Genomic DNA, 23658 nt, shown 5'->3' with positions numbered 1-23658 from the left:
TTGGTATCAATAGGAAGTTGATAAATAACTGTAATTAAATTCAATCTAGTCTGTTAAAAGATAATTAATTCAAAGTGAAACAAGAATAATTTCTTCTTTTAAAATAATTGAATACTTTCTAAATTTTTTAATACAGATTATAATACATATTATCTGTCTTTTGAAATCTTGTACTAACTCTTTATTTATTTCAAATAAAAAAAGAATAAAGATATTCAGTTGCAGCAGAATATCTTATTCATGTCAACAAACTTTGAAAAGTATATAAATAATTACTAATCTTGTTGAATTACTGCACTTAAATTTATTATACGAATAGCTAACCATTCTTATGTTTAATATGACAAGGATAAATTAATCAACTTTCATTTATGTTACTCTTTTTACATTCTAAAATCAACTGTACAGCTGTTATGTTCCTAACAATGATTAATATGAGTATCTGAAGTATATATATCTATTAAATATATATTTACAATGAAAATTATATTCGCTATAACTTCGGACTACTCGTATATATCTGAGGTTGTTCAATTGTAATCTGCATGAGAAAAAGAAAACTAATATAAACACTAATGATTGCATTTTAACGATAAATACGTACGATAGACTATCACAGTGTAGCTCGCGTTTGTATCCGTAGGATCTCTCTATTGTTCTAATCTTTTGATTATATTTTCATTTTGCCGCAAAGAATGGAAGTACTTGTTTGCAGGTATTTCGTATCCGATTCTGTTAATAATTATGCTGTCATACAAATGCAGTTTATACGATATAAAAAAATACTAATGTATCGTATCAGAATTTCTTATTGTAATATATTTGCAACTGTACTAAAAACTAAGTTAGCCCCAAACACAATAATTATTAAAATGCTTTATTAGTGTCAACACAGGAGGACGATGTTTGCGAATTTGAACAGGAAGCAGAAAAAAAACGTAGGCCACGACAAATTTTCTTTAGCAACCTACAATACACTTTACGGGCATTTGACTAAATAGTGTTTAAAAAAGAATTAGAGAGTAGAAATAAATTAGACATTCATTTAATAAAGTGTCTATTTATGCGTATAGAACTCTTATGAATTTATCCGTGTTGGTTTCCTCGAGTCACATTACAGCATTTACAATAATTATATATACGTATATATATATAGACACATATATTTATACATATTTATATATATATATGTATATATTTCAATTTATTTTTTTTTAACTAATTTTCATGAAGTGGAGATAAACAGTGTACAAGTGTAAATAAAAATGTACAATGCAGATGAGATAAAACATATTTGACGCAAGAAGAATGGATAAGTAAAATTAAGATAAATATGTTAAACGTTTCTCAGCTACTTCATGAAAATATGAGCAAGCAGTCCACTCATTTGTTAACCATCTATTTATTAAGAGCTACTATTGTTTATTATTTATTATGCAATGGTAAGAAACTTTAAAAACGATCCCACGTCTTTGCGGTGGCCTGTGGGAGCACAGCTCCGAATAAATCTTATGCATTGTATCTCTATTATTTATTATATTTATAAGCAATGGATATTTTGGTACAATTAAATTTTTTTTATTGTATACTTGCCCCTCGCATCGTTTTTTTTTTATTTATTTTCTTTTTTATTTAAAAAACAACATATATTTTTTTACGTTTTTGTTTCAATGAATTAAACCTTAATCATTCAATAATAATATTATTATTCTTGTGATATGCTTATCGCATATCGGTCACGGTTCTCTTTCTTTGAAAAAATTTATTCCATTTTTGCTGCGGGCATGCAGTCAGCACAATGTTAGTATTCGTAGCACATCGGTCTGTACGTTACACGTATTTACCACAGTTTTCATGTATTCGTGTGTTTGTGTGAATGTGTGACTTGTATCATCAATATTACTATTATAATATATTGTATTATATATATTTATATATATTTATATATTTACCTAATTTTATTATGTTTTGTTATAGTTATTATTATTAATACGAATATATGATACATTTCAAACAACGCCCCTTGCTGGCTCCGTCGGAGGCGAGAATCCGGGAGTAAGGTGGGTCAGTCATGAGAGGACATTAGCCATTTAATAACTGAAGCGAATGTCACATGCAAAAATCAATATTATAACAATATATTGTATCTACTCGAATTTACACCTTGATCGTCTCCTCCTACCGAGCACAGCTTGAATCCTTAGTTAAGAGGGGACTAACATTCTCGTATTGTGTGCTGACACTGAGTACATTGTACAACTTAAATCATTGCTGTCAAAGAAAAAGGAAAAAGTAGGGTAAAGTAGAAATTAATGTACACAATAAAAATATTAGAACTCATCAATCATCATTGCGCCAAAGAAGAATAAAATTGCGATCACTGCTCCTTTCATTGTTCTTCTCTCGCTTTGCCCACTTTAGGCTCAACTAATGAAAGAAATTACATTACGTCAAGAATACCGTCGTGAAACACTTGTTTGCTCCACTAACAACAGTAACTTTTTTTGCGTGTAGTGTATGGACAATCGACGTAAACTAAGGGCTAATGATTGGGCAGCGTGGTAATGTACTTCCACCTGAAAACAAAATTATACTATTCGATTAGTCAAAAGTAACAGAACTGTTTAAGGGGTTAAACCATTCCGAACTGCCCAAAGATTATATCTTTGCATCTTGGCTACTTACTTCGATACATTTTCAGAATTCATAAAAATACCTAAGATCTTCGAGCGATCAGAGTACAGTTTAACCCCTTAAATTGTAAGAACAAATCAATTATCGGAAATAATTACACACCAGTTCAAGGGCGGGCTCGTGTCGAAGCTGTTGTGGCAGGAACTGGATTATTGGGGGGAGGAGGAGCTGTAAGCGCATTACGTCGTTCTACCTCCAATTCAGACAGTCTCTTCCACAGTTCATCCCTTTCCTTTTCTCTCTTCTTTTCTCTGATATTATAAAATATTTCTATAGATAACGTAAAAACTATCGACACGCTTTTATTTCATTTTGTCTTGAAAAAGAAATAACCTTTTTAACCTTACTTAATTTTCTGTGTGTTTCGAACCCATTACTTACTTTTGCCTTTCAGACTTATAGCTGGCAGTAAGTTCATCAAAAAGCTTGCTATTCATTTCCATAAATGTTTTTAAAACGTTATAAACAAGTGCGACAATCGTCTGATTCCAGTGTTCCTTGCTAATTCTATACAATGCCGGGAACATAATTCCCATTATTACATGATTGTTATCTTCGACTAGAGACATTACATATTCATTATTCCAAAAGAACAATGCTCTTTCAGCAACCTGTAATTAAATATGATTTTATCATTATACAGTCAAAATACTTTTTTCCATGAGCAGCGAAGTTGAATTGATATTTTAAATACCTGAAAGTGCGGCGAAGACACAGAACGTGCAATTTGCCTGAATAAAGGTTCTTGTATTTTAACAAATTGGCTAGGTTCTATTACGTCCAAGATTTCTTCAATTTCACCAAGGAACATTACCTCCTTCTGGCTACACGTTTTAGGCCAGAATTTAAGGAGGCCTCGTATAACTGGTTCTGTTAAGCTTGGATCTTTTTCAAGAAACTGCACCACGCAATAAGCTAATTGTGCATGATATAATGATAAGCTTTTCACCTTATGTAGTGGTAGCAGCACCTGTAAAACAATTAACGATGAATCATGTTTTTCATACGCGTTTATTGACTCGTAATTTCGACGAACTATTTTTACCTTAACTAAAAACTGCTTGTGCTCGACTTTTAAAGGAAGAGCAAATCCATTTATAATGCTACCCAGAATTTCAAGAAGTTCACCCACTCCATTGAAATGCTCGGTTTCATATACAAACCTGTAATAATAATTAATTAAGTAAAATTATGTTGCATATGCGCATATAGATTAATACTAATCACATGTATATAAATACCTCAAAAAAATGTTGTTGATTTGTTTACGTATGAAGGCTCTAAGGCCAAGGAACTTCCCATAAATACGATGCAGAACAGTTTTCAAAAAATCTCTTTCCCTAGGATCCTCTGAATCAAATAACTCCAATAACTGAAACAAAAAATTCATACAACAAAGTAAATAATAATAACAAACATTACATTGAAACACAATAATACATATTGTAAACTATACCTGTAAAACAAACTTTTGGTCAATAACTTTTTTGCCAATTGTTGGCTGAAAATCTGAAGATTCAAGAAACCGTAAAAAGAATTCATAAACCAATTGCAGATGGGGCCAGCTGGCTTCTAATGTTGGATCATCCTCTTCTGGATCAAAATCTGGATTTTCACTAGGCGGTAATGTGCGAAACAGATTTGCAGAAATCTTTAACAAATACATTGTTAAATGAAGAAAGTTCTTTCAGTAAATTGTAGGAGCAGGTATTACTTCCATAATATATTTTTACCATTTTAATAATTTCAGGATATACAGGCTCTGTAAGAACCCCTCGTCCAGCTGTGATGTACTCCACCAATTCATTGAGTGTACTACGTTTAATTTCTTTGCCTTTAAGATCTGCCATAGGATCCATAAAATCAAAGGTCACGCAACATTGTCGTAGCTTTCTGATAAATAGATCTTCTTGTTCCGATGGTGTGACATCTGTAACAAATAACAAACTTTGTTTCATTTCAAGGTGTATTGTCAAGACTCTTAAATATTTTTAATATATAACCACATTAGTTTGCTACAAACTATGGACTTAAAATAAAAGAACAAATGTTCATTATTGTCATTAAAAATGACTAATTTTTGTTATGGCAAAATCTACGAATTTAATAACTTTATAATTGTAGCAAAGTAAAGTTTGCTGTAAATACATAGTCTGACCATTAATAGCGTCGTTCGTAATACTAATCACTCGTTGTGCCACCTACGAGATGCGTCAATCCCAATATAGTAGGATTAACAGTCTGTGAAGTTATTTTCGGTTTGCTTATGGACTGTGTAACATCTTTAGAATTGACTTCGAACGGTTCGACTACATATATGTTTAAGCTCCAAAATGTAAGTTTAAGCTCCATTGCTATATCGTAAAAATAAGTTATGAAACTTCGACTCGTGCAAACTACAAATTTGTTAATTAAGGAAGGGAGAATGATGGGTAAATGGACAAAACTGATAACAGTGATATTCGTTCAATATATTTCTTCAATTTATAAAAATATGATGCGAATGTATTTTACACTGCTGGTAAAATATACCAAAGATTACGTCAGACGAGGTTATGGTTATGAATTCATAGGACACGCGCGGACCATATGGTATACATGAATAATTGCCCATTAGCAGCACTTTGAACAGGTTGCATAAATTCGTGTGACACTGTTTTCTTTAGCGTCATAAAATAGGAAATGTTAATTTCATGAGTCGATTCGATGGGAAACTAACGACGTGGTATCTCGTAAACTGTTTCCTTATGAATGCCAGTGATTCGTGCGGAGTGTTGGAGACACACGGTATGTTGGATTCGGAACCCTCCGGTCATTAACGAATTAAAAAGCATAGAACGCTGTAGGGTAAAAATGGGATGTTAACGTCGAAATTATCAACATAAGAGGAATTAAAAATTTCGGCGGCTAAAAGAAACTATTTCGAACATTCGAAGTAGGCCAAGTGACATTCGTAAGAGGTTGCAAAAGTCATCTGTTGAAGCGACATCTTACGGCCACGCTTTCCTTCAGAATTTAAACGAGAAAATAGCTGCCGCAGTATAAATTACTCAGGTTTATTAGCGTGTTTACTCCTGGGGGTTGATCGTTCTCGCGAATGAAGTTTTCATTCACGCTGCAGGAAAAGGAGGACAGAAGGCAGAACAAACTCCATTTTGTCCTTTTCTTTAATACGTCCGTCTCATTCTTCAGTTTCCATTTCTACCCGATGGCGTATTGATTCAGCTACATAATGAACTTTAAACCATGCTTTCCTGTCGATTCTCTCATTCATCTTAAGCTCCCGGAAGAAGTAATACTTTTTCTATTTTTATCGTGAAAGGCGAAGTTGTACAAAAGTAGCACCTAAAAACTTTTGCCGTTGATCAAATTAGAAACTGATAATCAGAAATTGACGACGGTATACTTTCAGTCACGCATAAAACGGTTCTCGCAGCATTTGAATCGCGGATCGCGCTATCGAGAGTAAGATAATTAACGTAGAAGGCCGTGACGTTAAACCAATGTCGCCATTTGCTCGTTAAAGCGAACTTCCGCGATGATGATACTCGATACTCCGTTTATTACAACGCGAATCCGTGATTCTTAAAAAATAGATGAAAAACAACCACGCCTACGTGTGACGATCGATCAAGTACCGATAAATTTATTCGAATGAAAGAATTACATCGAAAGGAAATCGAGGGGAAAAAATTGGCTGGCTATCTTGCTGCAGATCTTCCTATATTTAGGGTGTCTTACCGTGAAAGCTGCGTACGACAGTTTCGTTAAGAATTGGTCAATGTATTGACGCTAACAAACCAACCATAAAATGCGCCATCGAGCATAAAAGGAGCTCGTGTTCCACTGATTTTACCGTTCAACGATCTTCTACGTAAGATATTCGTTTTGAAGACGCGAGGTAATTTTTACGTGGTACTTTGTGAATTCTGAGGACAACTGTGAAAGAGGGAAAGTATTTTGGTAGTTTAGGAATTTGAGTACCTAACAATTTCTACATTTTGGAACTTATAGAGCAAGGTCTTACGGATCTCAGAATTCGGAGAAGTATTTGTAAAAGTTTCTATAAAGGGAAGCCTACGTTGCGCTCGGGTATACACCCAGAAGCAATGAAAGAATTCTCTCGCCAGTGAGTTTAATCGCGAATCGAGAAACAACTGAGCGACGAGAACTCTGTTTCGAGTTTTTATTCGCGGTTACTCTCTTCGACTACGGCCCTATACGTATGACAGATGTACGTAATTACAGAAGGCGGTGCTCGAAAGATCTGCGATGGATGAATGAAATTTCGAGGCACCGATTTTGCTCGCAGTCACGACCGTTAGAATGCCGTGATCGGTAAAAATAGTCGATAGGTGGCTCTCGAGCGGTACACTATCCGCGAACCTCGTTCGTTCGAATATTAACCCAATCATGATTTCCGATAGCAAAATCGTATTTGACGTTTCGCATCGGATTCCGTCGAAATTGTGCCCGGTGATGTATGGGTGTAATTAAAGTACTCGAAAGCACGGATTCATGGCGTCTAATACCAAAGGAATATGTACCGTTTTTATTCGTATTCTGTGCATAAAAATATCGTGTATATTATCCATAGGAAACTAGCGAAAAGAATTTGTCGATAAAAAAGATAGGAATCCGATATAACGTGGGAGATTAAGAAAATTTCCGTGCGAATTCACGGTCAAAGACGAAATATACGAATGACGTTCTGGCGACGCAACGATCTAAATAAAGATAGAACATAACGAGTCGATCGGTTCGATCCAAGCGAATATTCCAGTCGAAAGTGGAGTATACCGCGCGGCGAACACGGATATACGCGGGAAACGTTCAGTGTGCCAGAAGCCGCGCGCCAATGTGCCGCTAACGATCAATTATGATCTACTTATTGCGAACGCGTAACGTTATATATACAGTACGAGTGAAATCGCTAGCCGAATATTCCAGTTATGCGACCTTGTGACGCGTGCGTTCCAACGAACGTTGCCCAATGTTTTTAGCGCGGTTGAAAAAATTCGCGAGAAAGATGGTGCGTCTAATTGTGAACGCAAAAGTAGCCGTAACCGAAAGTAGCGATTCGATCGTACGTATTCGTTCGGACTGATAAACTTTAAAAATACACCTAGGTCTGGTCGACCACATCTTTCGCGTGTGCACGCTCACCGAATCTTTTTTCGCCCCGTTCTCTGCTACTTTCATGGTCGATAGAGATTTCAGTCTCGACGTTCGGATGCTAAAAAACGAGCGCGAGACACGGCCAGAGAAGGGTAAAAAAATCTCTCAACGGGCAGAGTCTCTGTTGGGTTTATTTTCAGGTCAGTCAACGAGTCACGAGAGCAATAATCGTTGTTTTCTTTATGCGATCGAACAACCTCGATAATTTCGTATATTTCCATTCGCGCAGGTTCGATTTATTTCCTGCGCCGTTTCATTCACCTGCATTGTTTCGAGGTAATTAACGAACATTTTGTTGCTATGTACAGTCGGGTACAATGTTCTTGCAACTCAGCATCGAAATTAAGAAAGCTACTTTAAATTGTCACCTTAAAATATCCAGGTGATAAGTGGTTTTGTAAAAATAGTAATTAACGACCGTATAACGTATCGATGGGTATCTAACAATTTGTTCTAAAATTCAGGAGGAAATTGACATCAGGTGTTTCCGAGTGTGAACTGGGTGAATGTTCGTCGAATTTCGATCGCGACTAATTGGACTCGCTTTATCGATGCGTATAATAATCACCCTGAGAGAAGGGCCGTGTTCCCAAGTAACTTTGCTTTCCATGACGCTGGAGCATGGCCTCAATGAATTTATCGAATTATGCGAATGCTTCTAGACCTAGCTCTTACGGCGTGTTTCCACGCGAATTGTGAATGGGTGAAGAAAGTTAGCTCCTCATCTTACGGAGTAGATAACACTCAACCGATAAAAAAATCTTCGAACGTAACATCTACACAATACGCATTTCAATTTTATATTTTAACGGAAGGTTACGTAGCTTAAAACTTATAAGCGCAAGTATACAAATAAGGCTAAGTATCTTTGTTATCGGACTGCGGATGTTTATGCATTTAGGGTACATCGAGGTTTGCCAAGTATAAATAATCTATGAGGTCTATACATCATTTATTTCGTACACATATATAAGATCGAGCACACAGACCCTTCGTAGTTCGCTCGCAGAAAAGGCTTACTGTTACAACAGTGTCTTGAGTCCCTATTTTCTGAGCCTGTAGTCGGCCGGCACGTGTCTAGAAGCGGAAGAAGAGGAAGAAATCGGTTTGTCGGGAACGAACGTCATTTTCAAATGACGACATTCAGCACACGAATTGACATCGTGCCCGGAATGAGAGTGTTTGTTACACATCCAAAACATAATTAGAATTTCGTCAGCGCCGCGTTGACTACGGCACGCAGGATAGCATGTCGGAAGCGCGATTTTATTATCTGTTATTAGCGGATCAAATTTGTATCGTGCGAGCCCAGGCGATCCTATCTAATCTATAATCGAATATTCTTCGAACCCGACCCGTATATGTAATCCTATCGGCCTTTAAGTATCAGCGACAAATTATATGCTCATTTTTATTCGACTTTAAAGTAACATGTGACGTTTCGCGATACATTTATGCGTTTAAGTTGCTCGTTATTTGCTGTAACCAATATCAAGTCACTTTGTATATTTTCAAATTGATCATCGGTCACAAAACTTGTACGATTTTGTACTCGTTATCTTGCACGATTCGAAGGTAGACTTTCGAAAAGTCGATCGACTGATTAAGGAGAGCTATAGTTGCACCTTCCCTTTGCTCCGTTTCGATTAATTTCGATTTTCGTTCTTTGATCGATCAACTGCATCAAATCACTCGGATAATATTGCAGAAGTCAATAAAGGGGTGGCTGCCGATCATCGCGAAAGATTCTAAAATAAGATCAAACAAGAGGCTTCGCCTCGTTGTTCCTGAATTACGTGCACGATCACCTTAGCATGCACGTATTTATAATTTCATTCATAAAGCGACGTACTTTCACGTACTGTTGCCGTCGACCGTAGTATATCGCTCCCGTGGCCTTGCAACATGAACACGTTTTGCTTTTACGACTATTCGCCCACCGCCACGATTCTTTGATGCGACCAAGGGGTCTCTGCTGGCTCTTGAAACGACCTACCGTGTGTATACCGTTCGCCTCTCGCTCGATACTCGGTCACGATGCAGCGTTCGAAGAAAATGTAAATCGTGCTAGATACTTCGTTTAATCCTGATACAGCACTAAATGCTGCATAACAACGGCTCTCTTAACAACGTTTCAGAGACTCTATGTAATATTTTGCAGTGCGTGTACACGGTGAAACAGCATGTAACTCTTGAAAATTAGAGAGAAGTTTCCTTAGTAGAAATGGTCTCGCGTTATATCACCACGATTTAAATTTGTTGCCTGGATAATCTATTGTGCTCGCGCCAAATCACCACGCGCTGTATCGACTTCGTGCCAGAATACCTCGCGTTGCATCGCCGTTGCGTTAAATTATATCGAATTGCATCTTATATGAGTTAAACTGCCTCGAGTTGTATCGCTCTCGCTTCGAATTATAATGCACCAAACCGAGAGCCAAATCGACATGTATCGTTAGACTGCCAGGCTACCTACACCAAATTACCACGCTCTGGTCAAGCGCTATCGTCTTAATTCCAGCGTAAATTTTCAAAAGTACGAGAGACGTAAGCGGCCCTCGAGTGGGTTCCAAAAATACATCCCAACTTTTACGGTACATAAAGTACTGGAAATGGAATTATGTAACATAAAAGCGTGACTATTGTTTTGTAGGTTTTGCGATATTGCAGGCAAGAGGCGGCGAAGAGCGTAGCCGTAGGTCTGTAACACGTTTTCCGAATAACGCCCGGGGCGCAGAGTAAATCACGCTTAAAACGGTGTGTGTCGTTTATTCCAAAATGGCAGCACCTTCGACGCTGGCGCGCTACCGGAAGCGACCAGGAGGAGGCTGCTCCGCGTAACTTCCTCCGAAGTTAGGGAGGGGCGTGCTGCGAAACGTTCGAGAATATTACATGAAAGAAAGCGAACCACGTGGATCCTCGGACAAAAGACAATCGCGGTATCGTGTTTTAATATTCGCAGAAGGAACGAAGCGCGGAGAGGTTGAAACTCGAGACGGAACCGAGGATATAGCGAGCTCTGAAATCGAGGAAGGAGGCAAGGGGGCAAACGGGTAATTCGTGGTTTAGTTAGGGTTTTGCCGTGGAGTAGGGGCGTGCGAACACTTGGAATAAACGAAGACCGGAACAAGAACAACCGAGGGGATGGGGGTTAAAGAGAGACGGTCGAAGGTGTACGTGTACTAGACGAGCAGGCAGAGGAGAAAGAGATAGGCAGAGTAGTTGAAGAGAAGCGAAGAGAAGGTAAAGGAGTAGCGGAGAGTGTTCGAGGCAGGCGGTCGCCGGCATTCCGGATCAATACTCCCACCGCCGTCGCTTCTCTGGGGGTTCGTCGGGTGGCCTGCCTCTCTTTCTCCGTCTCTCCAGCTCTTTTTACCTTCTCTCATTTTCCATTTCTTCTTCTTCCTCCTCCTCCTCCGCTTCTTCTTCCAGTATCGAAGATCCTTCAAGTTCGATTTCTTTCATCAACCGTCTATATTGCCATCTTTCTGGGATCTTTGCATTCAATTTTCTCTTCCATCAACTACTGATCGATATAGGGAAAGATATATACGATGGCTGATAAAAGAAAGTTTAAAGCGTAAACGATACGAGAAATCTAAACTATTTTACAGGGGGCAATGAATTTTTCATAGATACATGTAATAGGTTGAAAAGTTCTATCATTAGCGGTGATGTTTATGTGTCACGCTTTCTTTCTGGAAGCTTACGCTTTTCATGGTGTGCTATTAAAAAAGACTCTGTCAAGTATAATGGAGGTTTTCATCTGTTATAAATGGTTCAAAATGGAGGATACTAAATCTTTGGCAATGTCATCCTCGTCAAACTGAGAACGTTGTTCGGTCAATCGGATATACATGGAAAAACAAGATGTCAGGCATAGGAAATATATTTAAAAGACCGCAACAGGTGAGGAAACTAGCTCGGCAAAAGTAACTGACTGTTTTAAACTTCCTCGTCTTCCTTCGTTAAGATACCGTACGCTTCTTTCAAGTTCGAATAATTATAGGTTTCTATTTTCTTCTACGGGTGATTGCAATTGTTCCAAGTAATTATAAATTGCACTCGCAGTGCACTCTCCGTCACGAACACTTTCAGATTCAACCGTGTAATGTTACACGTCATAGAGAGATAGTGCTGTACCGCATTATAAATACAATTTATAGTATCGTATAATGTTACATAACATTAGACAGAATAATAAGCCGTGTATTATGTTACACAATTAAGTCTGAACGAGTTAAATATTCAACAAGTGATACCAAGCCGTAACATTGCACCGTCGATTCTGTAAGTGTTAAATCCTCGAAACCGGTACCGGACGATGTTGCAGCAGTTAGGAGTATATCCTAGACTTGCCCATGAAATTCCCTGGTGGTTCAAGGCGCCACAATTTGCCACGAGATACGCCTCGGGGTAGCGATGACGAAAATGGTAACAAGTGGAGGAAGACGTCTAGCCTATCCACTTCTCTCTCGACGATAAGATCGCTATAGTCGAGGGAAAGAATCTCCGGTCAAGTTTTCCTCCAGTTTCGAAGCTGCCGTTCGAAAGAATTCGCGGTTCTCGGATCTCTTCGACCGCAGCATCGGGATTACAAACCGATTCTATGCCAGAATGCAGCGACAGACGGCGCGTGCCGTTACGTAATTATCATTAGCTGAATGGGACAACGTAACGCGATACCGTCTTCGAGACCGTACACAGAGGTCGATGTTCCGATGATGTTACGGTAATTACCGGTTACACAATCTTCTTCTTTTCATCAATTTCTTCCACAAGTTTTAGACATCGTGTGTACGAGTCGCTTCACAAGTTTTTCGCTAATCTGGTCACTCGGACAGTAATTACGATCGAACTTTGAGAATCTTTTTATGGGACTCGTAATGCAACCAGTGCGGTAGAATATAGAACGCCGAGATTTATATCGGAACGAAGAGTGAAAGTGTGATTAGTAATAACTAGGTGAAGAAAACCAGCGGTAACCGTAACTTTCTGTTACTATCCTATTATACTTGTCTCGCGATATCGTCTAGCGAATTAACTTCAGGGTTTTCACTTTGCTTCGCGGCTACGTATCGAAGCAACAAACGTTACGTACTTCTTCGACAATTTTTCATTCATACTCGAAACATCATCGAAACCAAGCTTTTACTTTTCTTAAATTTACCAATTTGGTTAATATTTTCTAGCTCTTTCGGGTAGCTACGCTTTCGTAGAAAATCGTGGAAATTAGGGTTGGCCGCAGGGGATTTGTAGTCGGTTACCCACTTTAGTCACTATCTCGCTACAGTTCTTTAACGATCCTACTCATTAACTACAAAGGTTCTAATCCCTGTTTTTAATTAATAGGACGTTTATTTTGCAAAGGGAACATAAATCGTTTAATCCATAGAGATTACACGATTTGTTTAATCGTGAAAGTAACGTCACCGTCCAAAGTTTAGGGAAATTTCAGTAATATTAATTAATTTCGTAGATAATAAGTTGCGTTAATTAAGAAAGCAACGACTACAAAGTTAACGGGCGAGAATTAACAAGGCTGCAACGACGAGTCGAGAAACGGTACTGAGAACGTGGCTCGCAACGAGATCGTAGATGACTCTATTAAGATTCTCCTCTATCAACGCTCCGCTCCTCCCCTGTTTTCCTCGAGGACAATTAACCAACGTCTAGTCGTAAACTCGACACGTAATTTGTCGATGTAACAATCGAACAATTCCATCGACGACCGATGTAATCTCGATAATTGCTCGAACAACATCGCAACGCCGTTAACGAACGCTGGAGTTCATTTTCGATCGATCGTTTATAAATATTAATTTTACTTTCTTATTCTCTTCGATGACAATCAAGAAAAGAGCTTATCGAACGTTACAGTGCATATACTTTTCAAAATTTTCTGCTCGAGTTCGAGTACTCTGTGCAGGTAATAATGCAAATTGAAGCGATAATTTCAAATGCCTTTAACCCTCGTATACTTCCGGGAACGATCAACCGCGATAATCGCATTTGCGTTAGAACTGCACGATAGTAGAAGTGTAACGTCCTCTGGATCTCACAGAACCGATGGGGACTGCCCTTTGAAAGTCCCTTCTTTCGTGAACTTTCATTAAGACGCTGCTCTTTCTGCTTTTGTTACCCGCCACTGTTTTAGTGTATTTCGTACTGTAGCGTAATTTGTATATTCGATTAAGGTTAGGAACGTTAACGAAGAAAGCTTCGTTTCGTGAGAATGATGATCATCGAAAGTATATTACAGCGATGCGATGCTTCGTTCGGAGAGTCGACGATTCTCGGGAAGAAAGAGATTCTTGACCTCTGGTTCTCGTTACACCAGCTACAGTTTAACTCCCATCGAGCGTGTTGCTCGGCCAATACGCTTGGACGGGATCCAATCTTTGATTAAGGGAAAAGGTCTCGATCCTCTCGGTGAACGGTGTTCCACGTTGGACCCGCGTCCATCCAACGAGGATGCTTATGGCTACAATGGGGAGCCTGATTGCGAAAGAACCGGACCAGGACCTGATTTTCATCGAGGATCAACAACCAAATTAGACAGGATGCTGCGTTTTCATCGATACTTGTCATTGTCGCGTGGAAATAATTGTGAACGTCCTAAATCAAATTTCGTTTGAGTCTGTCTATCCGTTACTTGTCGAGGAAGAACAATTTCTATCAAGTTTCAAAAAGGATGATAAAGAGAGCAAACTGAAAAGTAATATTTCTGCGGATCAATGTGTAGAAATTTTGTCAACATCTCGAACCAAACAAGTTCCCCAATTAGTAAGAGGGAATATTTAATTACCAGTTACGCAACGAGGCGAAGATAATTCAAGGTCGTCATCCAAAATCGATACACTGCCAATAAGTAATAAACAGACTCGACGACAACAGATATACAAAGTAGTATCTGAGTTTTATTTTAATCGCCACAAGTTGGGCCAACGGATCACAGAAATAAATATTGTATATCCATGTGGATAGTTTTCCCTCCATTTTCTTGGGTCACACTTCGAACGGCATGAATCGAGAAATGGCTGACACAGAATGAACTGTTCCCCTGTTAGGAAACGCGGACAGAATGTCGAACGAAATCGAAGCCAATTAGCGGAACGTCGAAGAGAATGTTTAAGCGACGCGACGCCATTCGTCGCGTCTATTGACGCCACGCCGTTCAGTCGATGCCACTCGTGGATGCACTCGTTGCTTTTCGTCGACTGTTCCTGGATGCCTGTTATTAGGGACAGCCTCCCATAACGACTCGCGTCAATGTCAATGGCAGAACCAATTAACGCGTTCGCTCGTTTGTTTACGATTCACGGAAGCCGAGAAAAAAAACGAGGAGCACGCGTCGCGCTATTAACATAATTATTACGAGCCGAGCTTCGGGAGATACGTTCTTTGCATAAATTCGATGCAAACGACGCGAAGGATTATAGCGAAACGTCTCGCGATAATCGATCGACGAGAATTGTTTGCTTGTCCCGAGCTGCCGGGGAAATGTGTGTTTTTCAACGCGCGGACACGTCGAAAGGTGTTTCTTCATCAAAATGCAAATAAGGGAAAACGTTTTGCGAATATTAAACGAAGGGACTCTGGTTAGGGATCGTATTAGGTTGTTGCACGACAAACGAACGATTTCGAAAGATACGGAGCCTGACACCCTTTCGTGACATAAAAGTATCGTAAAATACCACTTACGGCATGTCGATTTAGAATTCAACGTTTAATGGAAATAGCATGCACACCTTTTATTAATGTTCTTAATATAAAATAGTTGGCTACGGTGTACAATGACCCATTTCGAAACCTATCAAGTCTGACACACTTTCATGACATAAAAGTGTCGTAAAATAGCACTTATGGTACATCAATTCGAAGCTCGAGATTTCACGAAAATGGCTGCATAATCGTTTCTTTAGTAACAGTAAACCATGACTGCATAAAAAATACTGCAACGTAATTCTAATGGTATATCAAATATAAAATTTAAGGTCTTACGACACTAAACACTAATCAACCTCTTATTAAGAAAACTCAAGCTGTACAAATATCAGACAATACGTTCAATATCAAATGAATATTAAATAAAATGAAGAAGAGTAACGATTATACGCAACGCAAGTGTCCGTAGAAGATCGCAATCGGTGGTATTCGGTGAAAGGATTAAGAAGGCACGATAGAAAAATGAACAACGATCACGGTGCAAATGAAACTTAACGATCGCTCGCCCACTCTCGACTAGAAAACTGCGCGATCATCCTTCTGCGCTGGCGATGATCTTGACAATGACCGTAACGCGATCAATGGTGCTCGTCAATTAGGCGAATCGCGTACTCCCGTTTACGGCTCGGTGGCCAGGGTTGTATCCCCGAGCGTTCGAGGACGACGGACACGTGCAATCGTGAAAATGTCTGCAATCTGTTGCTACCGGTCTGATTCTAAATGAAAATAAAAAGAAAAGGATTATTTCTTTTGTGGGAATTTTTCGGTGCAAAGATATTTCCTCGCTATTTCATAAAACCTGTTCTTACGTTCTCTTGCGAGCTCTCTCGAGAGGAGGTTCGCAAAAGCAACAGATGTTTTTCAGGAATTTAATTGGAATATTTGTTACTGGAGCAACATGCAACGAGAGTCCTCTGATACAAGAGCACGTTTCGAGCGAACGCGTTGCTACGGTTATAATATCGTTGAACTAGCTTCGTTGCTGCTTCGAACGCGAACCCTTTTATCTCTTTGAAGCCTCCACGCGTTTAGAGCAGGCCTCGTTTAATGCAATAACGTTAATGCATCGCGAGCCAATTTTTATTTTCCGTCTATGCGACCGGGTACACCCTTCAAACATTAGAGGTTCTGTTATTTTCCTCGTTTCTGTTATTTTGCCTCTTTCTTTCTTCGCGGACGGAACAAACGTTGATACTTGACATTCGGTAAGCTGTAGAAGGTAGGCTTCGTCGGTGTAAGCTTTTGGACTCGTGTCACTCTCGTCGAATATAATTATTAAGGAGTTCGAAGAAGAAGAAAGTGGAAGTGGCAAATGGTAAAGGAACAAAACGCGTGAGAACCCTACAGGAAACCGGAAGTGTACGAAATTAGTCCAATTTCGTGCGCGACAAGTGGAAAAACGTTCGCTAGTAGCGACTCATCGTCGCTGGAGGGTACACGCGTGCCACGAGACCGATTGTGCATGTGTTCGCTGCGTTTATTCGGATTATCGCTGCAATTTATACTACCCGAAAAAGTAGGCGGAAGCCCTTCCAGAATTACCAAAACTTTCGAAGAACCACTTATTTTGATTCGATGAGACTAAATCGTTTCCATGAAAGAAACCCCAATTGTCTGTTAAGAACGCTAATAATAAATACCCCAGACACGTCATAGAGTTTGAACGGGTTTCACAACTGCGATACAAGACGCGCTAACTGGTGATTCCCCTTTAACCCTTCTACAATCCATTTATTCTGTACATTGGAACCAATTTGCCGGCGAATGCAACTTATTATTTCGAACTAATGTGTATCGAGTATCATCAGTGAACCTTTCTAAACGTATCTGAAACGTTCTCGTATTCCCGGCTCTTAAATGCTCTCACGATCCGTTCTTCTCAGAGGTTAGGTTAACTCGGGTTAAAAAAAGTAACGCAACGAATCAAGAATGACGATTTATTAACATCGACGTGACGATAAGCGAACGCGTGATGGACAGGTAAAAATCGCAACAAAAGTCATCACGCACATGTTCCACTGTTGATCGCGGTATGCGCGAACAGTTTGTTTTTTGCCCGACGATAAATCTGAGGCTTCTTATCTGTCAGCAACCGACTGCCGCCTGTTGTAACATTCGGCGATACAACACGAACAGATAACGAGATGTTCTGATCGTGAGCTTCCATCGAATACCGTGTATACATCGGTAATCCTGATCTTTCGAGCGTTACTTTAGGGAATTTAGGTTGATGGACGTTGCGCGGTGCGTTTACAGTTCTAGAAACTATTTTCTCCGCGACGTTTCAAGAGACGGAAAAGAGGTCAATTTCGAATAAACAAAAAATTATGATACATGGATTTTTGTAAACTTTGTAATGTAATCTCGCATCGAGTTACGTGAAGTCAACAAAAATTTAATTAAAGAAAAGACGCGATGGTATTTTTCATGCATTCGATGAGGAGGCCCACTGAAAGGAGTGTTGACAGAATAAATTACTTTTTACAAGCGTAGCGATAACAATCTTGTCCAATATTGATTCGAAAGAAAAAACTTACAAACACGGGTCACAATGAAAATCTAATTAAAGGATAAGGCGTCTGTTGATCGAAAACACATAAAAGTTTCCCACCTACTTTACTGCACAGACGATTAAACTTCCAAGGTGCTTCAGCTGGTGATCGCGAAACGTAGGCAGACACCGGGCGTACACCTACGTGTTTCTAAATAAGTCTTATTCGTAGGCTGGCTCTGCAGAGCACAGACGAAATGTTCGTATTATTATCTATACGAGATTTTAAACGTGTCACCGTCTGTATCGTCGCGAGTCGAGTACTATGATCTTTTTGTGTAACCTTACACCTACGGAACAAAAGGTAATCGATCGGAGCGGCCACAAGATCGTGCTTTCCATTTCTAGGTTAGGGTCTACATTTACCCGCTGGATGATTCCATCATTCGCTATGCGACAATTTAAATTTAAGTTCAGGCTCCTTTGTTAAACGAGGTTAGGTTAGGTCTACTCGGATTAAATTGGAACGAGGTTAGGTAAGGTCTATTCGTAGTAGATTAGATTAGAGTAGATCTACTCGCGTCAGATCGGATTAAATTAGGTTTGGTTAGGTTCATAATTATAGTTTAGGCTACGACTAACCGGGTATATGTCGTTCGATGGTTAACGCACTAAGAACCTTCTGCAGGATGCTGTCTCTAAAATCCTCTCGAGCACTGCAATGGTTACGAGTTTCCTCTTGTACGTAACCGATCCGAAACATATTTCCCTGGTTTAGTCTTATACCGCAGACTCTATGCAGTACATAAATCCTACATGAAACCGGGATTACCCGAGTATGACCCCACTACTGAGGTATTACGATCTGTTGCGCAGCTAAAGTACAGTTTTCAATTTGTTCAAAGCGATATTTCTTTCGTTTTTTATCAGTTATTAACAAAAATCAATATATATCAAACTGTACTCCGAATAAGAGGTGCTACTATTGATTACTGACATCTTATCGACACCTTAACGATATATCGATAATATCGTTCACACTAGCAAGAACAGGAAGGACGTAACACATGATTTTCGTACAAATTAAACTTCCAATTCGATCTAATTTAACTTAACTTATATAAAATATAGGTTATACTAATAATCAGACTACACTTATACTAATAATTATATTTGAATAGTACTGTGAACCAAGATAGGTTAACCGACATTATCGATATATTGAATAATCGAATTTTGAAATAACCGTTAGCACCACCTGTAGCTTGAAAATTCCAAAACGATCAACGTACATTCGATAAGAACGTTATCGAACGTTTCGAAGAATCGAACATAAAAATTGTATTTGATTTTTCGAACGGCTCTTTGCTATCTTTCAGTTCTAATCGAAAGTCGCTCTTACGCGAAACACGTGACGTCGCGCGTCGATACGTAAATGCACGTAAACGACGCTCGAGCTGAAAACACGTGCGTTAAGGTTATGTACGCGGCATACGAGCGAAGAAACTAACGTAGAAGAGACAGGAACAAGAACGGGAAGAGGAGTAGGAGAGAAGCGGAGAAGACAGTGAACGAGGGAAGGAGAGACTAAGGACTACTGCCGTTTTATTGGCAGAGGTGAACGACACTGCCTACTGCAAGGTGGATGCCTGTATTTCGCATAACCGCTCGAACGTTGGAACGTGCCACGAGTTTATAGGTCACTATATACTGTTTTCAAGCACCATCGCCCATACGAAAATAGTGTAAGTTCGTTGGTCAAGATTGATTCAACGACACGCTAACGCGTCATAGGTTAATCCCCCTTACAAACGTTTCTTTCGATCGTACATTGCCACCTTTTTTTCCTTTCTTTATCTCCAAGAAACAACCAAGTCACCCTTTGTTACTGCTTTTGTCTTTATTCGCTGGCATTTATAATACGACTGCGTTCTTTCTCTCGACTATTCCTATTTTTTCATTTTTGGGACAACGGCAGCCATGCGGGGCCCGTGACCAAATTAGCTTAATATTGTGAAGTTTTTAAACTGTAGAAGTGGGTCTTTGAAAGTTGCTCTCGTCCATAAAAGTTGGAAAGATCTGTGTGGTAGAGCCTACGTGCTTATGTCTGCTGATTATCTTGCGATTTTCATAAAAAATCAAACTGATAAAGTGAATCTCCATCTTTAAATATATCACACTTCAAATACTTCACAGCACGAAACCGATTTCGTTCGAACTCTGTAACAGCTCGCAACAACTGTACACAATGGAAAGCAGAAAATTATGTACATTTTCCGCGATGTATACTTAGTAAATAAAAAAAAAGGAAAAATAACGTTGATTTTGAAACTGTAATTTCAACGGTATATGCAACGGTTCTTTCTGAAAATGTACAATTAATCCTGTATAACCAACTTCCAACTGCAGGAGATAATAAGCTTGTACAGATTATGTAAGAGTGATTTGAAGGACGGACGACAGGGGAACGGCCTAATCAACGAGAACAGAATCAGAATTCCACGGATAATCTGATTTTACGGATATTGTCACGGTATTGTCAACTAGAAAGAGATTTATGAATCGAAAAAATAGAATCAACGACAGGATAATAAGAGTACGTGACGTAAGATGACACGCACATGGCGTAACAGAAATTTGCAAGCATCGATATAAATTCTACTTTTCAATTCGTACATAGTCATGCATACATATGTATACTATGTGCATACAATAAACTCAATGTTTTTTTCTCAAAGTTATACAGAAGAAACGAACATTTTTTGATGTCGCTTATCGTGGTTATGGGTAGTACTTAAAATTTATATCGCAGGAAAATCAGTCGAGTAACGTGAACTGACCTCTGCTTTGCTGCTTCTCATCGATTTTCAGAACATACGTCAATACGAAGTACGCTGGACACGTATTCATAGAATTAAAAGTTATCCTCTTAAAATAATCGATAAACCTCAATTTTTGTCATCCTATGTCATAACTGCATGAAACATTTAGACAGAAACGATAAAACTTCACACTCAATTCGAACATGCTTTCCCTCAAATATTTTGAGGTTAGTTTCGACATCTATAAGCGTATCGAGCAATCTAATGTATAATTCGTGAAAATGACATCAAACTTATATTATTTGTATATTTCATACTGATAAATATGTTATTATACTTGTATACTATAATAAATTTAAAACTTCCTTTCTTATTATGCATGATTATAATTTAAATGTTTCGTAAGAAGTAAATTATAATGTAATGGAACAAATGCACTTTCAAATTTTTCTTGAAAGTATGGTTATCACATGTTATCGCAAACATAGAAAGTTTAGGCTAGAAAAGATTAGAATAAGACACTTCACGACTATTTATACTGAAACCGAAGTAACATATTAACTCTGTTTTTTAGCAGACAATAATTCCATTCCATCTATACATTATAACTGCTCAATACTAAAGAAAAATGAAATGCATTAATTATATAGATCCAATAATGCTTCAGTCTCATAATACTAAATAGACAGATTCAACTTTCATGCCTAATGCTGATAAGTGAACTTCGATATATTCAGAGTGAGATATAAAATAATCCATAACCATAACCAATTCAAATGGCAACTAGTATTTCATCAACTTAATGTTAAATAATTCATAAACATAACAATTATTTGTCATATTTTAACCGCATATTTTATGTTAATCAATTTAGCTGCAACTATGTAAAAAAATAAGTATCTTGTACTGTTATTATTGTTATTCAAGAATACAAGATTTATAAAGGAAAATATCAAAAAATCTATGTTAATTGCTTAGTGCATAATTATTGCATGTCTGCTATGTATTAAATTTTAGTTTCTACATACAACAAATAGTTTGTAACCATTCTTGTTGCGACTGAATAAACATGTTGCATATAATATTATAGATTCTGATGCATATTATTAATTAAATACTTCAAACTATAGTTATAATACATATATAATATAAAATATTATTGGAGTTTCAAACCCATTTCTCTCGAAAGCAAAGTGGACATACAATATTTATACGCCAAGCTACAGGCGTCTCCATTCTCATAATCTGCCTTTATATAAATCATAATTATATTTGTGGCATCATTATGAAAATGTATATGCAAGAAACATACAAGAAAGTAAATAGAATACAAAGTTATGACTAACCTTTGAGCTGCGGCAACTGCTGAAGCTCAACATCTTGGGAGTTACGGTAACGGGATGAACCCTGTGACTTTTTGTTTTTCTTCTTGAGAGATCTCTTGGCAAAGGGATCTATCCGGTCCACGAAAGTCGCTGACGACATGTTGAGACTAACAGAGGCACTGTGAGAGCTGGAAGGAAGTGGAACGCTGGAGGTACTTTCGTGCCTCGGCTGCACTTTTCCAACGTTGGCCGCGACTAAAGAAGATTGCGTCCACCCCGGGGAAGCCGCATTCCGCGTTGACGAGGATGAACTCACTACACTCACAAGGACAAAGCAGGCACTACACGATTACAAAGCGCACGTGGTGTGTTTGGAATCACGTTAACCTACTGTTTAGACGTTCCTGAGGCAGAGAGGGGTGAAAATTGATATTGATGCGTGCATAGCACGAGGAGTTATTCCGCGTAATAGGGCAGCGTGCTAAATACAGAATGCTTGTCGATCGACGAGGTCCACCAAGTTCACGATTCGATCGAAATTTCGGAAGAAATTGCCCGCTCGTTTGTGTATCGGCCGAGAAAAGGGGCGCGATCGCTTGTTAGGCGTTGTCACACGCGAACGCACGCCCCGTCGTACGTCGAATCTCCCACCTACACTGTGCAACACAGAAGCGGCACCGTGTGTCTTCCCTCGATCGTACGTGGATTACGCGTTACCTGAAACCACCGGTCCTTTTTCTCAGCAGCTTCGATGTTCTTCGATTTGTCCCGTTCGAACAAGATACACGATTCACAGCACCGGGAGACCGTGAACGGCTGGCAGGCTTACTGTACCGTGCCTGCGTGTCGGGCACCGAGTCGCTAAAGAAGCACCGTTACGAAATACCTCGTAGTTCGTCTGCTGGCGGTCTCTCGCCGCGCGAAATCTATCTTCCACGAATTTTCTTTTGTCTACGTAAACGGTAACCGAACTTCGTTCGTCCAATTAAACGCACGCACTCGCTTAAACGCCGCGATGGGGGACACAGAGGCTCGAACAGCTCTCGGCCGCCATCAGCTGCTCGGACCGACGAGCTTCTTTCATTTTTGCCGGAACGACCGACGAACCGTCAGGCATTGAGCCCTGCCGAAACGTCTTCCAGCATTGTACGTTTTATTGCGCGTACACGAGCCACTACAATTTCGGCATCTACCCGTACGTAAAATTGAAATGAAAAAGAAAAAAGGATCTTTGCACCGTCGCCCTCTTCACTTATTGAAAACCCGTCAAGAGGTGCCTTGTGTGCCTGAAAATAGTAATGTGCACTCGGCAATCATCGGCCGGAGATTGCCGATCGAACACGAATACCCACGAACACTATAGATCGCGCCACTTCACAAATCTTTAACGTTTGTTATTTCATCGATATATTTTCGTTGG

At 39.1% G+C, this 23658-nt stretch overlaps 1 protein-coding gene across 4 annotated transcripts; it reads right to left on the bottom strand.

The window, feature by feature from the left end:
• Nucleotides 1-861: 861 nt before the first annotated feature.
• wdb (serine/threonine-protein phosphatase regulatory subunit widerborst) lies at nt 862-23514 on the bottom strand. 4 transcript variants are annotated; one of them, XM_012294714.2, is made up of 10 exons: nt 22630-23511; nt 22260-22553; nt 4428-4624; nt 4151-4345; nt 3936-4066; nt 3740-3857; nt 3389-3664; nt 3076-3305; nt 2797-2945; nt 862-2576 (listed from the first exon to the last, which is right to left on the bottom strand). In XM_012294714.2, coding segments are annotated over exons 1-9 (1587 nt in total). In that variant the 5' UTR covers nt 22631-23511; the 3' UTR covers nt 862-2576; nt 2797-2800. The 4 variants fall into 4 exon arrangements, with proteins under 4 accessions (XP_012150104.1, XP_012150107.1, XP_012150109.1 ...); XM_012294717.2 differs by lacking the exons at nt 22260-22553; nt 22630-23511 and adding an exon at nt 18734-18869; XM_012294719.2 differs by lacking the exons at nt 22260-22553; nt 22630-23511 and adding an exon at nt 16097-16151.
• Between the last annotated feature and the right edge of the window lie 144 nt (nt 23515-23658).

The sequence above is a fragment of the Megachile rotundata genome, chromosome 10 (genome assembly GCF_050947335.1).
Source record: "Megachile rotundata isolate GNS110a chromosome 10, iyMegRotu1, whole genome shotgun sequence".
NCBI lineage: Eukaryota > Metazoa > Arthropoda > Insecta > Hymenoptera > Megachilidae > Megachile > Megachile rotundata.
This window is presented reverse-complemented; position numbering and strand designations above follow the sequence as displayed.

Coding starts and splice junctions, on each gene's coding strand:
- wdb (XM_012294714.2), bottom strand. Junction 4,625..22,259: donor GCAGTTGCCGCAGCTCAAAG/GTTAGTCATAAC, acceptor TATTTGTTACAG/ATGTCACACCATCGGAACAA. Junction 3,858..3,935: donor ATCAACAACATTTTTTTGAG/GTATTTATATAC, acceptor TTATTATTACAG/GTTTGTATATGAAACCGAGC.